The sequence below is a fragment of the Oxyura jamaicensis genome, chromosome 5, assembly GCF_011077185.1.
Source record: "Oxyura jamaicensis isolate SHBP4307 breed ruddy duck chromosome 5, BPBGC_Ojam_1.0, whole genome shotgun sequence".
Classification (NCBI taxonomy): domain Eukaryota; kingdom Metazoa; phylum Chordata; class Aves; order Anseriformes; family Anatidae; genus Oxyura; species Oxyura jamaicensis.
The window spans coordinates 6,157,550-6,173,825 of record NC_048897.1 but is presented as its reverse complement, the minus strand read 5'-3'; the positions used below and the strand labels follow the sequence as shown (position 1 = coordinate 6,173,825).

General features: G+C 45.8%; 1 protein-coding gene across 1 annotated transcript; it reads right to left on the bottom strand.

The window, feature by feature from the left end:
- Positions 1 to 7,696: 7,696 nt before the first annotated feature.
- COMMD9 (COMM domain containing 9) lies at positions 7,697 to 15,584 on the bottom strand. Its single transcript, XM_035328264.1, has 6 exons — positions 15,448 to 15,584; positions 15,200 to 15,325; positions 14,676 to 14,815; positions 14,152 to 14,186; positions 11,630 to 11,733; positions 7,697 to 10,793 (listed from the first exon to the last, which is right to left on the bottom strand). Exons 1-6 carry the CDS (start codon positions 15,496 to 15,498, stop codon positions 10,653 to 10,655), a joined length of 597 nt encoding a protein of 198 aa, XP_035184155.1. The 5' UTR covers positions 15,499 to 15,584; the 3' UTR covers positions 7,697 to 10,652.
- Between the last annotated feature and the right edge of the window lie 692 nt (positions 15,585 to 16,276).

Here is a 16,276-nt window from a genome sequence, read left to right as displayed (position 1 = left end):
CTGCAGTGATGTGCTTATCAAACATACAAAACGTGCTGATGTGATAGCTTACTTAACTGTGGTGGGCTGACTGGCTGAACCGGGAGATTTTCATGAGCTGAAAGCCCTAGACTGACATTACTCTTTAAGGAATCATTCACGAGCAGTCTCAGTTTGCAATCAAACTAAGGTGCGTGACAGTGTCTGCTGTGCCCTTTCCTTCTTACTGCTCTTCTGAAAGACTTTCCCTTTCCTGAGGTATTTCTTCCCTGGTTGTCTCCTTGACTGTCAGAGTATGTAGTTTTAGGGTGATCCATCATCCAGGTTCAGCAGCGCTGTGCTAGGTCTCTTAACAGCACTGCTGAGGCTAGATCAGTGGATTGCGGTCATGTAGGAAATACCAAACAGAAAAAGGTCCCAGAGTGGATGCAGGATGCTGTGGCCATTGGTTGCTGTGATATTTAGGATTATGTTTTCAAGTGAAACATTGGGAATTAGCGAGACAATGAGTTTTCAAGGACATTGTATCTACTGGGAATGTTTAAACCCAGCAATATGCAGTCGATAACGTAACAGGATTAAAGCTTGTTGCATCAGAATCAGCACAATTTTGTTGCCAACTAGTAGCTAGGCACAAAAGCCCTTATGCAGCAGTTAATGGTCTTATCTGGAGACCTTCCTGCTTACAGCCCACTAAACTGCAAATACCAACTGACGATTTAAAGCACTTCCTGGCATCAAAAACTTGTCTCTGAGCTGCCACCCAGTTCGTGCTGCTGCTGTACCAGCTGGAGGCAGAGCTGACCGAACCAGGCACTGAAACCCATGGGCGCAGACACATCCTCTGAGTGCTCCTGGCACTGCATGCCTCAGGGGGGATCTGACCTTTTGGGGGCAGGCTAGAATTAGTGGGTATATTTTTAATACAAGCTGTGTTTTTTCTAGTGATCTATAGGTATCGATCCTCAAAGCCAAAGGTTTTGCTAAGTCTCATTTTGGCCAGGTGTTAGCAATCCATGAATGTGCTTTGGAATAGCAGTGTGGTGCAGGCCGAATCACAGCCTTCGTGCCATCGCTGGGCTGACTGCCTGATGTCTTCTGTTTCCTTGCTCAAAAAGTGTAGTACAATTGATCCTTCCCCTTCATCCCTCCCTCTCTTTTTTTCTTTAACGCTCCTAGAGCCAAATACAAGGAAAGCTGTGGTAATCAGAGCAGCGTTGCTGCTGTCACTCCCTTCCTGCCGAGAGCCCCGTGCTGACCACAGTCGTGTCACAGACGTGCAAGGCTGGGATTAACATCAAGTCCCTGGTCCCAGTGGCTGGACTGCCCTCGGAGAGGGCTCCGAACTGCCACAAATGTGCTAGCAACATGGCAGGGGGCAGCTGGGGAGGCGGCTTGGTCTTCTCTGTGATGTGCTTGGGGCTCCTGGTGGAGCGCTCCCGAAGACATGAGGGGAGGGCGAGAGGCAGCAGCAGTCTGAGGGGCTGTTTCAGGGTTTTAAAAGAGCTTGTGACATTTTCTGCCCAAGTCGAGACATGATAGATCTCAAGGCGATAGTAATGGACCCGTAAACCTCTTTGTGGGCCAGCCCTAATAAAGGACAACACCTGAGCATAACTGGTTCATCGCAGGCCTTTCTCCGTCAGGTGTGGGATTTCCAAACATCGTAAATGTGGTAATAAAAATGGGTTAATAAGGCAATAAATGGCAATTATGAGGTCCCTGGTTGACTTCAGGAAAAAAAAAAAAAAAGGAATCTGTATTTCTATTTCAGCTAGAATGGCTGAAACCTTGTGAGGTCCTTGCCCTTCACCACTGCGGTGCTGCTGGATCTGCAGGCTCTGCAGGCTCCTCCCAAAGGCCTGCCGAGGCCGTACTGCCCTCCAGGACATATTATTCCTGTAGCAAATCCCACAGCAAAGGGCAGAAGACCAGGCAGCTCCAACCGAAACACCCTGGGCAACAGGCACCTAGCTTTGTGGATGAAATGTGTGTCCGTGAGTCAGTCTTGGATCATCCAGGCTCAGAGCACTCGGAGGCACCACAGCCCCTCCCCGCTCTGCAGGGGCACACGCATCACAGGCAGGAGTACCAGGGGAATTCAAATACGTGAAATTTCTTACAACCCAGCCAATTCATCTCCCCAGTCATGGCTGTGTGAAAGGAAAGGCAAGGCTAAAGCACAAAAAGCACTGGAGGTAGGGAGAAGTGCAGGGGCTGTATTGATGGGAACCATCTCGATGGTTGCTGCTTGCTGAAAGCAGCTGCCAGTTTACCTGGAAGGTCTGAAATTGAGATGAGGCAAACGGGGCCTCTTCCGAAACAAACAAATGTGCTGCTCCTTCACTGCGGCCTCTATTCACAGCTTCCTTCTGAAGCTTTTCCATATGAATGAGGTGGAAGGACAAACTTGTGAAGTGGGTCAGGGAGAGGTGAAGACTTGCTCTCAGCTATAAACCCCAGCAGGACACGACTCCTTTGAAGAGCATTGTAATAATGATTTAGGTTTAAGTTCAGGAGTCAAAGCCTGTTGTATTTTCAAAGCTGTGTGGTGCTGTGCTTCTAAGGAACCAGAGAGAGTGATAAATTCTGCAAAACACTGTTTTCTTTGTAGGCAGCAGAAAATAATTTCTGCTGCCTGTGCTGTCATAGGGAACACAATGCTCTGGCATTGACATCTTTTTCTTGGCAGTATGCTCAGCACTCTTGTAAGTCCCTTTGCCTACACACTTCAAGAGGCTTAATACCAAGAGGATTGGTTAATTATCCCATCTCCTATAAAATAGGTGTGACTGGCTTTCTACCTGCTAGGCAGGAGACAGAGATAAGGTGAGCCATGGCAGAGACAGGCACACAGCTCAGAAGCCTGCACGTCCACTGCCACCAAGGCTGCCCTCTGCATTTTTCCTGGGGTCCAAGAGGTGACATCGAGGCCCCCAGTCCTGCATGAAGGCCAGGCCCAGGACTGCACACCGCTGCCATGCCTGGGGAGCTGCAGCTGCTCCCCTGGGCCCTCTTTGTTCCCTCATCCAGAGCTGCAGGAGGCGTGCAGAGCTCTGGGCAAAATCAGGCTGAGGGCCGGAGCTGCACCCATGCCCGCCATCAGAACAGCCTGATGCTAGATGGTGCTCCCTCCCCAAACCCCTGCTAATGTTAAGCTGCCTCTGCTTAACGATGAGTATCATTAGTGACCAGGGTATTTATTTTGTATGCAGTCATCATCCCCAAAGCTATTTCCCTCTCTTTGGAGAATTACCAATAAATTGAATTCATCACCTGGAAGTCAAGTTCATTTTCAGTCACTAGCAGACTTCATAGCTCTTTTCATTGCTTCAATGGAGGCGTTAAGAGAGTCTGTGTATTTTTTTTTTATTATTTTGAATGTTGGTACTTTCCATTTATTATTACTGAATTCTCGAAATAGGATGATGTCCTTTCACTGCCAAAGCGTGGTCTGCTCTGGAGTGGAGGATGACAGTGCATTTTGATACAGAACGATTTGTTGGAAATGTTGAGGAAGAAGTTTTAACCAAAAATGCTACAAAAATTACTTCTCTTATTGGGAATAGTCCTGGGATTTCTTCTGATTCTGCAGGCTGGGTGAGCCCAGAGGCGGGGTTATCGCAAGTCTATCAGAAGCATCTGAAGTTCCAACCAAAGGACTCCATGCCTCTGAAAATGGGACTGCTGCTCCGAGAGCTGTCTCTGGGGACTCAATCCATCCATTACACTGCATAGATCTGTCTTACTTATCTAGCAAAAGATAAAAGACCACTGCTGTGTCAAGCAACTAGAAAGCCTGAAACCTGATCCTGAAATAACTGAACTGCCTTGTTGATGCATCACAAACAACAGACAGGATCCGTGTTGTTACTGATGGGAGTACTGGGGCCGCAGCGGCACGCTATGAAGACAAGGTCTCTGCCTCAGAGAACCTGCAGTCTAAAGAGGTGCTGGGCAAACTGGGACAAAAGAGAAAATGGCAGGTGCGCCTTGGTTAGATTTTTTACTTAGGTTTGCTTTCCTTTCTTTTTTTTAAGCATAGGAAAGGTTTTTAATTTGTTTCTTCCCTGAGGACAAGGTAAAAAACGTGTACAGCTTTCATTTCACTTCGAGGGTCTTTGCTTTCCTGGGAGCTGTTACCACGCCCACAAGGGCAGCTTTGAACAAGTCTATTTTAGTGCTTTTCATATTAGCCAGGAACTTCTAAGTTGGCACCAAAATGAGAAATGAGGTCACAGGAAAGCGATGGATAGAAACTGTAAATAAGATTGCTTACAGGGCTGATGTTGCAGACGAGTGATAGTGATGTTTGAAGTTCACCATCTGTGCCCAGGAAGAGGAAAGCATTCCGAGAGACAGATGGTCAAGTGTGCTTTCATGCTGTCCTTTTCAGAGAGGGGGAAAAAAAAAAGTTGTCTTTAAATCCACGTTTCAACTTTGTGTTACGCAGTGCACTCAGTCATGATTTTGTGTTTCCTTCATTTGATTCTGATCTTCTGATTATTTATTTGTCAGCAGACACGTCTTTACAAAGGCGTTCAGCTGTCTGTTGACATCCAAGTCAAACTTTCTAGATTATCCCTGACTTTCTGCCTTTCTGGTTTAGCAGAGCATGGACTAACAGTGACTGTTATTAGTGGATTTCCCCCCCAAAATAACCAAAAGTAAGGGTCATGTGTCTTTGTGGGCAGATAAATGAGGTAACTGCAGAAACAGGCTTGGGAATGAGGCTCTGAGGCCTAAATCCCACAAAGTGCTAAGGAACCAGAGTACTTCTGACAGCGCGTAACACGCTGATTCTGCTCGTAAATCTGCAAGTGAACTCTATTATCCAGGCTGAGCCCTGCTGCTGTGCAGAGCAGAGGCACGGCTCAGCAAGTCTTGCTGACTTGTATAGTGCTTTGTGTGGAAGCAACGATGAAATTTGCCTCAAGTCTTCCTGGTACAGAATAGGGGCTTGGACACCTCTGGAGCTACAGGCACTGATACAGTTGTAAAGATGTCAGCGTTTCCAATTAGTCCAATTCCCTGTCAGTGCAAAGGCCAGGCGTTGGTGTACTTCAGCCTTCTCATTTAGGTTTCTTATCTCATTCTTACAGCATGGTCCAGAGTGTCAAAGCAAATTTGATATTTATTTTTTTGAGAGAAACTAGAAAGCCTACTGCAATGCCCAGATTTTCAATGTAAAGTTTTGCCTGCATCTTATTTGCATGGCTGAGTTATAACACTCTAAATTACAAACAGAAGCACTGGCAGACTCTAGCTAACAGCTCTAATGGATGCTATTATATTTCTGCTGCTAGCTGGCACTGAACCTTCACTATCTCATCAGCATAAAGGGACGCTGTCAACTTGAAAAATCGTGTCTTCCTTGGAGGGAAAAAAAGCTATACCTACAATTGTTCCAAGCCTTTGCAACAGCAGTAACTAGGAGAGAAAAAGGAGGGGAATGAGATTCTGGTTAATTGTCTCTGCTCAGTGCATTTACTCGGGGCATTTGACAGCACTTTGTGGTGAGTCAGTGTTGCTGGTGTGCATTAGCACCTCCTCTCCAACCAGCAAGATGATGCCTTTTGGGGAGGGGGATACTATTGTGCCTGGCCTTTAACAACAGCAGCAAAAGCAAGGTGAAGAAACATCAGGAAAATGTGCACATACACAGAGAACAGACATATGTAGGATGCCGTTCATTGTGCTCAGTACAGGATTCAAAAAAGGTTTGCAACATGCTTGGGTGAGAAGGAACTCTTCCCCACATCCCCTCATCGTACCTCCTTCTCCAGACATGGTTTCTGCAGCACTCTCTTTGCTGCCATTTAATGACAAAACTGGCATTGTTTGAGGTGGGCCAGTTTTGAAATATTCCAAGTTCTCGGAGTCTCTGCAGAGACAACACTTCTCCTTGTGGTGCCAAAACTGTCCCTGGAGGAATTTGCATCTAACTAAAAAAAAAAAAAGGAAGGGTTCTTGCTTCTTTGTGATCAAATGACTGGTGTGCTGCAGGGAAACGTTGGCTACTACCATCCCTGCCAGCGTCCCGCGAAGCATGCTCTGCTGCCTCCCCCCGCAGCTGTGTTAGCAGATGACAGACCTTTTGCTAACCTGTGCCTGATATCCCCGTCGCCTCTGTTTTGCTGCTGGAGTAAATGGCTCTGTTGCAGGCACCGACTGCTGCCAGCGCGGGAGAAGCGCAGCCCAGGCTGCTGCTGCCTGCCGGAACTGCTGTGGGACAGCGAGCGGAGACCAAGCTCGCCATCTGCTGGGGAAAAGGCATACCTGCGTCCAGGAAAGTTCTGTGTCCTTCCTTTCATTCTCCCTTTTCTTTGTGAAAGGCCGAGATTGTAGGAGGAGGTGGTTCTCAAACGTTTAAAATGGCAAGCGCTGCTTGGTGGCTGCCCTGTGGAGCACAGGGAAGCTACAAAAGCTACAGCAGATGATCTAGTTGCTGACTAGTCACAGTAAAACAAACACCGTAGTTTTCATTGTTGTGTCTTACTTCAAAAACTGGTGCCTACCATGAGGCTTGGATGGGTATCCATGGATTTTTGGGTGTAACTCCAAAATTCATGAGCATGTTCTCATCAGGCTTGCCAGAAAAGTCCCTTTGCTGGGGTTTGCGAGGCTTTATTCACCAACATTGTAATGCAGGTGTAGTGCCCAAAGCCCTGTGGTTGGAAAATGTTGGAGTTGTTTAAAAACGCTGGGCAGGATTGCTGGATGCTGGTGGGGGGGAAACGCAGGTCTCACACTCCTCATGCTGCAGGACCGTGCTAGTGCAGCGATGCTCCTGACAGGGCCATTGGACAGTGGCGAACCAACAAGGGGCCCAGAAGTTAGAAAAGGAACTGGGGAGGTGGGATTTCCAGTGCTACTACAGATTTACTACAACCTTGAGCACCTACGTTTACCCCTCTACAACTTAATGAGATTAATCTTTCAAGGGATATGTGATAAAGATTAGCATAATCATTAACCAGGTTATTCTTGTAGGGTTTTTGCTGTTGTTCTTATTGAAATATTCTTTAGCCTGTAAACAGAATTATTAGGACTCAGAATTGCTACAGTCATAAAGCAGCTGAGGAAATGATGCTGCTAAATATGTTGTTCCTAATACCAAGAACTGACATTAAATAGAGCTTCTGTACTATTTGAAAGAGAGTTCATTTAACAAGAAATCTCTCTCAGATATGTTATCAAAAAGGCCTGTTTCAGCCCTTATCTGGTCAGGGGGCCTGTCATATAATGTTAAATATAAACTGTTATCTCCAGTGAAATAACGAGATACCAAACGTGATGTGAAACTGACATTTTTCACTTAGGACAAAACTCCAAATGTGTCATTGTGTTACCAGTAATGTTTTAGAATGAAAGAGTAACAGCTCAGTTAAATACAAAGCAAAAACTTTGTATAGGTGATACTTTGGATGAGCTTAAACATACAAATTTCATACATCGAACCCCAAATTTAAATGCAGAGTAACGATTATCGCTTTACCAAACTATCATGAGTCTTGTAAATTCCCCTGCTACTTTAAAACAATGTTTAAAGAACATTGTGATTCCTAGCTTCTGAAGCTAGGAATGCAACTGAAGGCCTTTCTCTGAAGCTCTTCATGCTTTCACCCACATCATCTATAGAATTTTTAGCCTGAATGCCCTAATGTATAAATTTCTTTTGTCACTTTGTGATAAGAAGAAGCAAAATGTCATTTTATGGAAGTAGAATTTCATGTTTTAATGCTTTTCCAACACTTCGATACAGGTAGGTTCAACACAACCTCTGAATTATGGAATTACAATTCAAATTCAAAGTGCATACTTGTATTTTACAAACAAATTTCTCATTAAGAGAAATTTACTTAGAGATAACTCATTTTTACTTTGCTTGGTGTAACTGAGTTTTCACTTGACAAACAGTGTATGTGTAGGTGGTGGTTTTCTACTCATCAAATAATACTGGAGTTTTTGAGCTCCACTTCACAATGAGAGCTTGGGTTTTCCTGGGAGGAGGAGTTCACTCAGGTGATTCACTTATGACAGCTCTATTCTTTATTAACGCCCTTGGACCCGGCTTCTCCAGAAATGAACAATTGTGGTGACCCCATCCCAGGGAGATGCAAACTGTAAGTAAAGAACGGCCACTGCGATGCTGAAAGGCACAGAAAATAGAGCTTACTCTGCTTAGTTGTCACAAGTACAGGGGAATTTCACTGCTATCTCTAAGCATAAGGGAAAAAGGGAAAGCTGGAAGAGAACTAAGCTAAAGAGGAGTGTTGGCACAGGAACAAGGTGGTAATGAACTCATGTTGAACACATTTAAGCTAGCTTTCCAGCAGTATGTGGAGGGAGGCTAAAAAACTAATTTTAAGAGAGCAATCATGTTATGGAAAAAATCAAATAATTGCCTGGAAAAGCAGGCATGCTATTTTCTATCTGTGTAGCAGTCTCCATAACTAGGACTTTAGGAACATTTAATGAAGTACTCTTGTTGGTTGGGTAATGACAGTCCTCAGCCTCTCTTGCTTTAAACATCTTTTTCTGAGTGGTAAGTCTCAGCTCTTCTTGGCAAATGTGCTAAGAACCAACAAGAAAACACCTAACACTTCATGCAAAGATTGGAAGGCAAGCTCTCTTGTAGCCTCCTACATCTTGAGCTAGAAAATACTGGCATCTCCTTGCAGAATGACTTGTGAAATACCTCTTGAAGTCATCAGATGTTTGGCATACCTCTGATTCAGTGGGGAGCCTCCTTTATTCAATCTTTGTGAGCACTTTTTAGCTACCTGCAGATAGGGCTACTCCGACACTGGGGCAGCCTCTTCAGTTCTAAGACTTTTCTTCACAGTTACTCTGTAGTTCTGTATTGGGTTTGTATGAGGACTGCACCTATCAGTTCTTCATTTCATTAGTCCTTACAACATTTTGGCTTTAACTTCAAGATTTACCTCAAAGTTTTCCTCTGCTCCTCTAATATTATGAGTGCTTCATCTCATTCTTCACCTCTTCAGTTGTTCCTACCTTCTGAAATAAATAGTATGATACATTTGAGATTTTTAAGGCTAGACTGGAAAGCAACAAAACTTCCTCAGATTGAGCAGTCAGTTACAAACATGATCCATAGCGTGAAACTTGTGGAACAGATTCTTGAGTATCTGTCTTCTCCCTTTGGATTTCCCTGTTAAATAGGAAGTTTACTGGGTTATCTTGACAGTGCAAATGTTATCTTCACTGAGTGGACCTAACACAGGGCCTGTTATACAGCTTGATGCACGAGCTGTATTACCTCGGTCTTTTAAAAGCAGGGGCTTTATTTACATCTGTATTCTAGCCTGCATGGCGATATATAAAAATAATTAACAAAGCTCTGTAGCTTATGTACACATCTCACTTGATTTCATGTTTGCAAACACAAGAGATATTTTGTCTTGAAGGAGAACCCAATGCTTTATGAAAGGTAGGACTTCACCACAAAGCATTTGGATATAGTGTTCCAGTTCAGTGCCTTATACAAGATCATCAGAGAGATGAGTCTGATTTTTTTTCATTCTCTGTGTTTACTTCCCATAACTGTACATAACTGTACAGGTTTACGTGAGGGTCATCACCTGTACCTAGCACAGAGCTGGTATCCGTGCTAAAAGGTGCCCTGAGATGTTACTAAAATGGGATAGAAGACAGTTTAAAAGATGAATCTATTTGAACAGGAAATAAAGAGTCCCTCTTCAGCAACAAAAGTGAACATCAGCCTGGAAACTAGGCACTGTCACAAAAAGGCCAAAGTAACCCAGAACAACATCTCTTTTACACAGAAAAGGACTCCAAAAATCAATTAGCAGTTCACTTTTTAATTAAATGGAGATTTATACAAACAAATATCAGAACACTTTGGGGAAATATAGGCACCAATTGCCATAGAAAGGTTTCCTACAGCACAGACGAAGGCCATAAATTCTTTACTTTCCCAGTCTGTTTTTTTCTGCAGGGAAAGCAAAGCCCAAAGTCTAATAAACCCAAACATGAATTATCTGAACTTCTTTATTCTTTTCAGACAGAAGGAGGAAATTACTTGCTGCTAAAGATGTACAGACTAGTCATTTTGCAAATGGTGCTATGAAGCTGATCAGAAGGGAATGTGTTGTAGCATAATTGCCCTATTTCAAAGCATTATCCTGTAATAACAGTCTGCAGCATGGCTGTGCTTCATTGAAAGGGAGAGAGTGCTACATCTAGCATGCACCTCAGTGCATGCACATTCCAGAGGGAAGTACCCTCCTTGTCTGCTAATGCTGGAAGGCAGCCCATTAACCAGCTTGAGCCTTTTAGGTCCTAATTTCAGGGCAGGGAGATAGCACTTGCTTCACTGGTTGCAGCTATTTTGCTATTTCCAGTTACAACCCTTGTGATTAAACCAAGCTCTGAGCCCTTAAATCCTTTTCCAAAATGAAGACCAATTTTTGTTCAACAACAGTATGAAAACACTTTCTGGCACCAGGCCAAAGGAATGTGTAAGTGTTAGCTTTTCAAAAGCTATCTTATTAACTCAAAAAAAGAAATATTCTTAATTTTGTTTGGTTAAAACATAAACCATGTTATGCAAGGCTGCAACTTAGGAAAGCTGTAGGTGTAGAATACTTCCCTTCCTGGTTGCTGGAATTCACGTCCTTGGGTATTCATTTGTTTGCAACTGCGGAAAGTTGGTCCCGGATCCTTCCTAGACCTTCTAACATAGTGTCCAGCGTTTCTTTACTCAGTTCCACAGTCAGTGCAGAAACAAGAGGACTATTTCCACATAAGGCAGCATCTTCCTGAATCTGAAAACAGGAATGCACTTGTTAGGTGTACGAAAAATCCATTGATGTTTTTTTCCAGTGCCACTAGGAAAGTTAGTGCTTAACGGACAGATTAAGAAAAACTTGGCATCCAGCTCCATCCCGAAGCCCAGAGCCCATTTCTTTGTTGTGAGCCTTACCAGTGAAGTGCATTCCCTTTAACAGAGCATCAGTAAGCACTTAGAGCCATGAATGTAGGGGAATTCTGAAGAGACTCATGGCAGGAAGCCACATCCCTATCAGAAGCATCTTAGCAGATACCCCGCACAACACGTTATCACATCCCACACACAGAAATTAGATTGTTCCTCCTCTGAAGCCTACCCATCCCATTTTTACTGGTTTGGGGGAATCAAGAGTTCTGTAGAATATGAGCAGTAAGTTTGGCTGTAGTCCCTGAATGACAGATGTGGACAGTGATGGAAATTATTAGTAATCAGAAGACATCTCCCAATTACCATAGTCAGCTAAACATACTGCTTGAGCGACTTAGAACTAAAGGCCAATGGCTTCTCTGTAATTTATCTTTCTTTCTATAGAGAACAATGGTGACTAGGCACAAGTATGCTGCTTTCTCTCATCATCGTGCAAAGAAATCTCTCCCTCACCACAAAAATACGGCTTTCATCGTAGAGATCAGTCCCAGGTTCCATTGTATGTCAAAGTCACCTCTGAGAAAGTCTGTTAATTGCTCAGGGCCTCTCTGCTCCTACCCTTCAGGCAGTAAGCAAACACCAGATGCCTGTCCAAACTATTTTGTGCTGGTGAATCAGGTGTTGGACTCAGTTATTTTGATCCTGTACAGGTACTGACATTACCTTTAACTGCAGCAGGCAAGTAGGGACTGCCATTCTGTTGATTGTGTCTGACGATGTCTTGATGTCCACCCTCCAGTCCATGTCGACCAGCCGAGGCAAGGAGACTGAGGGATTAAAAAACAGGGATCAATTAGGCCTGGCAGCACACAATGACTCCAAAACCCATGACTGTCACCATATACCTGCCTCTCCACTAACAGAACCCTGCTGGCCCTGTGAAAAATGTACGGCTTTAATGCTACTACCTGGCTTCACGTCATTTTTATGTTGTAATAAGCCAGTCAATAAGGCCTCCACGTGACACTGGAATAGCAAACAGGGTTCTCCCATCATCACAAGCAAGGACAGTAAAATGCAAGACAAGCACAGCTAAATTCCCAAGGCAGCTAAGAGAAGGGGAGCAATAAGATATCTTCACCTCTTCATACCCTGCCTGCAAGATTCAGCGTTTAAGCATGAGTTACTCTGGGACCTACTATACTCTGTTCTGTAACTGGCAAGAAAAGTAGATAGGAATCTTAAAAACCAAGCAATACAAAACTGGGAAACTGGAATCTTCACACATCCTGCCAACTTGTTAAAAATACTGAAAATGCAATTTCAGTTTCATCCTAGTTAGACCTACCATAAGAGAAATCATTCCGGAGTCTGATGTAATATTGACTTCCATAGTTCTGGGGCTGGAAATTCCATCAGCCTTCCAATGGGAAGGAACAGGTCCAACTCGGTTGCCCTGCCAAGAAACTTGCACAGCTATCCCTTGCTGAGAAGAGATGGGGATAGTCACTTGTGATGGCACATACTGAATGGAGTACTGCACATTGCACTGTGGACCCTTGTCATCCCCACTTTGCAGCTGTTGCATTTGTAAGACACAGAACACCTCTCACATCTTTTTCAACTCAATTTTCTGGTAAAAGCTGAGCTATGCTTCTTGTGTGCAGCATCCAATTTCCTGGGAAAACCAGTAAATTCTCACTAGAAGGAAGTCTACACTAGGGACATGGGAACAATGACAAACCCTGTCAGTTTGAAAAAGGCATCTGCAGCTAGCAGGATTAACTACCTTGTCAGAACTATGTCAGAACAAATGAGAACCAGGCACACAAGGAAACATTGTTCCTGTGTAGCTCAGGCTTTTGAAATGAGCCTGAAAGAAACGTAGGACCAACCCCATAAAAGATATGTAGAGAGATGATGGTTTAAGAATAAACTCAGTTTCAAATCTCAGCTGTGGTGCTTGGTAAGTTTGAGCGTCTTTGCAAAGCCTTCGCAAATAACTGCTGGCAGTCAGGTTTGAGACCTATTTAACAGTATCAGAGGTAGATAGAGAAGCAAAGACTAAACCCGTATTGAGCGCTGCAGAAAGAACTGTCCTTAACAGGCAACTACAGCCTGTCTGGATTCTGCATGCCGTAAGGTGCCTAGTTTCCTCCCCAAGGGCTGATCCCATCTGATCACTAGCTTTCCTTCTGATTCCTGGTGCTCAGAGGAATTTCTCTTTATCAGGGGAAAGGCTCCTCCTCCCCTCAGAACTCCAGGGGGCACTGCAGAATTGGCTGCCTTGCTCTTGTATTTGGAAGAAATTCCAGTTTACAGTCCATCAGGGCCAGAACTTGGCAGTATTTGCAACAACATAAAATGCGTCTGTTTAGTCTTTTATGTTAATTTGCAAAGATTGATTGCTGGCAGCTTGGAGGGACAGGAAACCATCCACATTTTTAGATTAACACAGAAAAATCAGTTGGAATGTCAGTTCTTTAAAACACTGCCTTGATCCCTGTGTAATACTTGTTATATTCATGAAATATCCAACATTAAAATAATCCATCATTTCTTAAAAAAAAAAAAAAAAATCAATCTAATTACAACAGGGCTAAATATTCATCTAATAAATACAAAAGCATGCATCTCGGAGCAAAGCTCCAAGAGCCATACACCCAGCCTTGCTTCTCCTTTGTGAAGACCTAGCTAGTGTGTCACTGGCATGTCATGCTTGTTCTCATTTCCTCTAAGGCATGATAGTGTTAAGGTTACAGGAAAAAGCACTGCGTGTCTTGGTAACACTAGAACAATGTTTAGACTAAGCAGCTGCTGTATTTATTGTATTATCATTATGCAATAGTTTCCTCCCCCTCCCTATTTTCTACCATTTATACTATTAAGATTTTTGAGGGACAGTGGTTTTCCAGGTCTTGCTATACTGTTTACTTCTTGGACATTACCTCCTCTGCAGGCTAAGAGAAAGGCCAAGAGGATCTACGCAGAGTACTCTGAGGTCTCTGTATGAATCAGCTCTCATTTCTAAGTGCTACAGCTGAAAAGAAAACCTCTTCAGGGAAAAAACAAACTGGTATAGCTGTGTGGAACACTTAACTAGGATGTAACTCACTGACTGATGCTACTGATAACATTTGCACTGCTTAACTACGGCACACTTTAGAAAGGTGAGGAAAAAGCAAGTTATGGGTATATGCCACATCTGGAAGAGATGTTACATCAGGATGTGAGATACTACTTACTCTGACTTGCTTGTGCCTCATTCCTCCAAGCAGAGCTGTGAAAAGAAGAGAAAAATTGTTTTAGCAACACTTAAAAAAAAAAAAAAAAAAAGGTAGCGAAAGCATTCAGGGTGGTTTGTCTCTGACAGGAATCCTCCTGTAACCAGGGCCCCAGCAGTAAGCAGAACCCCCAGATCTGTAGGGCTGCTCTCCAGCCTCCCGTCCCCAAGTCCGTACACATAACCAGGGTTACCTTGTCCCTTTTTGTTAAGACAAAAGTGGCTTTAGGTTATGTGAATTAGGCCCACACCCATTCCAAAAGTTTTGGGAAAGCCCTCCACGCACACTGCGGCATTGTTTGCCATTCCGTGCAGGTGATGCACTTGGTTCAACTCAGCTCATCCTGGGCGGCGTGATTCAGCCCGCAGCATACACAAGACTGCTAGAACCAAAACCCTGCATGCTGCCAACTACCCATGTGTCAAACCACGCAAATACGCTTTAATTTTCCAAGCGAAAGCAGGTGGCAGATGGGTAACACTCACATATTCTCCAAGATTATCTTAGTTAAAAGGTTTTTCAGGTTTTGGTGGAAGTTTTCTGGAAAGAGAGCGAGGATATCTTCTGCCCTTGTCAAGCCGCGGTACACGACGTGCCTGGTGAGGTTGTGCAGGGCGGACACCAGCTGTAGGAAAGGAAGATGGGAAAAGGACTCCGCAGGGCTGAAAAGCATCGCGTACAGCATGGGACGTGACCCAGTGACCAGACACGCCACGGCTTCTGCGAGGATAGCCGTGCAGCCAGGACAGTGACAGCCCTAGCAGGTAGCGAGCCCCGCTGCTCTCCCGCCCCACGAGGAGCCCCCTGCCCTCACGCACGCCCCCTCCGCCTCCCTTTGCCGCCGTGCCCCTGGCGGAGGATCGCCTTCACCGACCACCTCTCGTTAGGGGCTCCCCGGGACCCCGCCGGCCGCTCTCCGCCTGCCCACCCGGAGCACGGCCGGGCCGCAGCCGCGGGGCTCTCCCTGCGTGGCTGCCGCCCACCACCCTCCGCCGCAGCCCGCTCCTACCTGCGCGGCCTCCTCGGGGCTGGCGGCGATGGCGGGGCAGGCGCGCTGCGCCAGCGGGCCGAGCCCGGCGGGCGGGCTGGAGAAGCACTCCTGGCACAGCTGCCGCACGGCCTCCTTCGACGGCGCCTGCCGGGGAGCAAAGCGGGACGCGCTCAGCCGCTGCCCGGCAGGAAGCAGCCCCCGCCGCCGGGCAGGGCGCCGCGTCCCTCGGCGGCAGCAGCAGCGCGGCGGCCCCGCGGCCCGCTCACCTTCAGCAGGCTCTGCAGGGCGGCGAAGTCCCCCTCCCGCACCGCCGCCATCTTGGCGCCCTCAGCGGGGGCGGGCGCCGCGCCTCCCCGCCCGCCCCGCCGCCATCTTGTTGGGGCGGTGCGGGGTGGCCGGGCACGCCGGGCGCTGTAGTCCTGCCGCCGGGGCCAGAAACCCGCAGTAAGAAGTTTGGGGGTTGTGCTTTGACACACGCAGGCTAAAACTGAAAGTTGTGAAATATTTAAGCCTCAGCTCCACGTCTGTAAAACAAGCTACTGCGACAATTATCGGAGCTAAAATGCAGGGTGATGTTTTGCACCAAATTAGCGTGCATCCTGTGTAAAATTTTACAGACCCACACATCTCTGTGTAAGAACTACAGTGAATTTTGAAATACCTGAAGTGATTTTTGTTTTGGTCATTGCTGTCAGTGCAATGAAGAGTGAAACCAGACACAGAGCTTAAGCCACGTGTAGCGGCTTAAACTCCCTTACCACAAGGGTAAGGGTGAGACCGCGAGGTGCCAGCAACCCTCGTGGCCCAGCTCCTTGGCTGGCTGCAGGCTGCTTGCACTGTGAACTCACGGTGTCTGCTCCATGCTGAGAGAGGAAATGACCTGGGACAGCAGCGAGAGGATGGCACTGTGGAGGCCCAGAGCTCGCCTGTGGCGTGCTGCTATGCAGCTCCAAGGAGCAACAGCTTGCGCTGAGGGGACCGGCCTCCGTTCTTCGAGTGCCTGCAAGCATTTGGTCAAAGTCTGCTCTGGAACATGTGCAAGGCAGGATGTGTACCATGTGAATGGTGCATGCCTTGGGCTTGAGATCAGAGCCT